The following is a 4224-nucleotide window of genomic DNA, read 5'->3' as shown; positions in this document are numbered from 1 at the left end:
ACATAAAATCCTACGCGTCATATGTGCTTGGGCTAAGTTGGAAAATTCAACAACAAAAAAATCTGCACAAGTTTCGATCAATCGAGTCTAATTTTAGATCGATTAAGTCTTGCAGATTTACACAATAAATTCTGCAGTACATTCGATTCCAACTTTACACAAAAATACACTTTGAGCAGCTTATATCTAGACTAAATGTTTTGATTGTGGTTTGCTAACATTACACATTAAAGTTCTAATATATTAGTTCCTAATTCCTTTGAACCTAACATAACCCTTCAGATTTTGACCAGATTCTCAATGGCATTCACATCAATGAGGGGGAGGAATCCAATGGTGGTATGGGAAGAGAATTTCATGCTAGTAAGGTTCAACAAGCACTAAAGCAAATGGCTCCGCTCACTACTCCAGGTCTGGATGGTATGTCACCTATCTTCTATAAAACGTTTTGGCATTTTATGTAGTTCTTCATGCGCTAAATTCTGGTGTAGTGCCCGAAGCTATTAATACCACTTTTATCTGTTTAATTCCAAAAATGAAAAACCCAAGGAAAGCCTCTGATTTTAGACTCATTAGTTTATGCAATGTTATTTATAAACTAATTTCTAAAGTAGTGGCTAACCATCTAAAGAAGTTTTTGATGAATAAAATTCCAGACTCTCAAAGTGCATTCCTTTTAGGGCGACTTATCACTAATAATATTTTGGTAGCTTTTGAGACCCCTCATTACCTGAAACAAAGAACAAAAAGGAAAGAGGGGTACATGGCCCTTAAATTGGACATGAGCAAGACTTACGACAGGGTGGAATGAAGTTTCTTGGAGAAATTAATGATCCATGTAGGTTTGGATAGAAATATGGTCCGTATTATTATGTCATGCTTGCAACCTGTATCCTATTTTGTGCTTCTTAATGGTCAACCAGTGGGAAATATCAAACCTTCAAGGGGTCTTTGCCAAGGTGACCCCTTATCACCCTACTTGTTCCTTTTGTGTGCCATGGGACTTCAAAGTTTGATTCCATAGGTGGAGGTTGATGGGAGTATTAGGGGAGTAGCTTTATGTAGAAATGGCCCTCGAGTTTCTCACTTATTTTTTTACAGATGTTAGTGTTCTGTTCTGTAGAGCTTCTAAAACAAAATGCCAATGAGTTTTGAACATCTTGGCTATTTATGAGAGAGGGTCGAGCCAAAAGATTAACTGAGAGAAAACCAATATTTGCTTTAGTTCGAACACCCCCCCCCCCCCCCACTCTCCAAACCCGAATTCAGCAGCTATTAGGTGTTCCAGCAATTAGGCAATATGAGAAATATTTGGGGTTGCCAACTTTAGTGGGAATGGCGAAAAAGAGAAGATTCATTTACATTAAGGAGAGGGTGTGGAAAAAGCTTCAAGGTTGGAAGGAAAAATTGTTATCCCAAGCGAGGAGGGAAGTACTCATTAAGTCAGTCATCCAAACCATCCCAACTTATACAATGAGTTGCTTTAAACTTCCAAAAGGTTTGATCCAAGAAATTGAAGTTCTCATTCGTAAATTTTGGTGGGGTTATAGTGGAGCTGCTAGAAAAGTTCATTGGGTGAGTCGGGAACGATTATGTGAAGCAAAGGAAGTGGGAGGTATGGGGTTCAAAGACATTGAAAATCTTAATAATGCGTTCTTGGCAAAACAAGTGTGGAGAATGATGAATAATATAGACTCTCTATGTTTTCGAGTCTTCAAAGCTCGTTTCTTTCTCAGTTGCTCTATTCTTGACGTGGAGGAAAAGGCCTCGGGGTCCTATGTATGGAAGAGTATCCTAAGTGCGAGGGATGTCATTAGGAAAGGTATGGCTTGGCGAATCGGGGATGGTCAAACTATGCGGATTAAGGAGGATAACTAGATTCCAACAAGGCCTGGTAGTGTCCTTGCCTCACCGCTACCTGCTGAACTACCCGATCCTAAGGTTGGCTGTTTAATTAATCATGATCTGGGCATATGGAAATCTAATTTGGTGCATCAACATTTACTTCCCCATGAAGCACGACTAATTCTGGGCATCCCTCTTAGCCCAAGACTTCCATCTAACTGTGTGGCTTGATCCCTCACACCCTCTGGTATATTCTCCACTAGTAGTGCTTACAAATTATTGGCTACCACGGCTTCAGCTAGTCATGCAGGGAGCTCCAATTCTGAACAGCTACATCTTTTTTGGAAAAGAATTTGGCTGTTATGTGTCCCCAATAAAAGAAAACACTTTATTTGGAGAGCTTGCAACAATGCTTTGCCAACTAAGTGTAATTTGAGGAGATGGCAGATCATTAGCTCGAATACTTATGAGTTATGCCACGGTGCTGTCGAGGATGCCCTCCATGCTCTCTGGCTTTGCAAAGGGATAAAGGAAGTGTGGAAGGCTTACCACTGGGCTCAATCTGCAGCATCCCCCCCTCCCATGAATTTTTGTGAACTAATGGATCGATTTTTGCAAGTACAAGATGACTATCGTAAGGAAATTTTTGCGATTTCTACTTGGCTAATATGGAATAGGCACAATGCCTCTCATTTTGGTAGTCTTTCTCATCCTTTGGAGTCTGTCAGTATCAGAGCTAGTGTCATGCTGCAGGAATTCATAGCAGTCCAGGAAGATGACCTTAGCTTGCCCGAATCAGCTGTGATGCACCAATGGCGCCCTTTGGAACATGGAACCTATAAGGTGAATTTCGATGCAGTGGTCTTCAAGTCTTCTAATTCTGTTGGAATCAGAGTCATTATTCGTGATTAGGGTGGCCAAGCTATCGGAGCATTATCTATGTCAATGTCGTTGGCTAACTCAGTCTCAGATATGGAAGCTTTAGTGTGCCATCGGGTGGTTCAATTCGCTGTAGATCTTGGTCTTCACAGAGTTTTCTTCAAAGGAGATTCGGCGATTGTTATCAATGCGGTTTCTCTAAAAAATGCAGCATTGTCTTCATATGGTTTTATTGTGGAGGATATCCTTAGTCTTGTTCCCTTTTTTATGTCCTTTGAGTTTGTTCATGTACCTCGTAGTGGCAATATTGTGGCAGATGTCTTGGCTAAAAAAGCTAAAAAGCTGGTTGGTTGCCAAGTTTGGTCTACTGTTATGCTATTGACATTGCCCCTCTAGTGGGTTTTGATGTTCATTAGCTTTTTTTTATATATATATAATATATGCCTAGACTGAGGGTCTAGTTTCTCAAAAAAACAATATCTTTCACGAAAATTTCTTCTTATATCCGTATTACTCCTTTAGCATTCACAACCTCCTTCAAATTAATTAGCATATCTACTTTTCTATCCACAACCTCTTCTCGTACATGTTAAAATACTTGGAGCTTGTTTGGATAAGGGTATTTTTGGATTATATTACTCAATTTTTATAACTGAGTTCTCAAAATATGTGGTTCTCACAAAAAGAAAAAAAAAAAAAAAATTTGTTTGGCTTGATTTTTAACCCTTATTTCCATTACTCCACACTCAAAATTTGAGTTAGAGTGATGGAAATAGGAAACAATAAAGGGGTGTTTTCAAAAACTGAGATAGAAAACTCAGTTTTCTCTGTTTGGTTATTGAGAAATCACTATAATAAGTTAAAAAGACTTTTTGTTTCCTTCTTTACTGATTACCATAAATTGTTGGGAGCCAAACAGATCTAGTTGCCCATGAATCTATAAGTAAAGGAAAGCAATGATTTCCAATAATTCTTTTCCCATTGTTTGGATTCAATTTCCTTGTAAATTCATTATTTTTTACTCTTCCTTTCAAAATATTTCAACACTCAATCCAAATTGATGTGTCAAGTTGAGGGACTTGAATTCTTGAATCCATCTGATTCAAATCTCTCTCAATCTCCGGAGAAAAATATGAATGGATCGCCTGATATTCCTTGCACAGCCGCCAGGGCCTCAACTCGCAGAAAACCCACAAAACAAGTAACCAAAAGCACACAACCAGTGACGCGAACTCATCGTGGTACGAGAGGAAGTGCCGGCAGTGCCGGTGCTGGGGTTATAAGTACATTCACAACTGAAGGGGAGTCAGATTCTGAATCAGAATCTGCCACTGAAGGGGAATCTGCATCAGATGAAAACTCATTTGAGTGTGAAAAAGACTATAGTGATGATGATGCAAAAACAGAAGAAGAAAAGGATTTAGAGGCTCTAGTTCTTCCTATTGGTTTTGAGAAGTTGGAGAACAACCATTCTGATTCTGAAGGCATTGTTGCTGAACA

General features: G+C 39.1%; 1 protein-coding gene across 1 annotated transcript; it reads left to right on the top strand.

Annotated features, from left to right (window-relative positions):
• Positions 1 to 1335: 1335 nt before the first annotated feature.
• Positions 1336 to 1878, top strand: LOC126700887 (uncharacterized mitochondrial protein AtMg00310-like). The gene has a single exon (XM_050399057.1). It carries the CDS (start codon positions 1336 to 1338, stop codon positions 1876 to 1878), a length of 543 nt encoding a protein of 180 aa, XP_050255014.1.
• The last annotated feature ends 2346 nt before the right edge of the window (positions 1879 to 4224 follow it).

Source organism: Quercus robur, chromosome 9 (assembly GCF_932294415.1).
Source record: "Quercus robur chromosome 9, dhQueRobu3.1, whole genome shotgun sequence".
Taxonomy (NCBI): domain Eukaryota; kingdom Viridiplantae; phylum Streptophyta; class Magnoliopsida; order Fagales; family Fagaceae; genus Quercus; species Quercus robur.
Note: the sequence above shows the minus strand (reverse complement) of the source record. Positions and strands in the feature narration are given on the sequence as shown.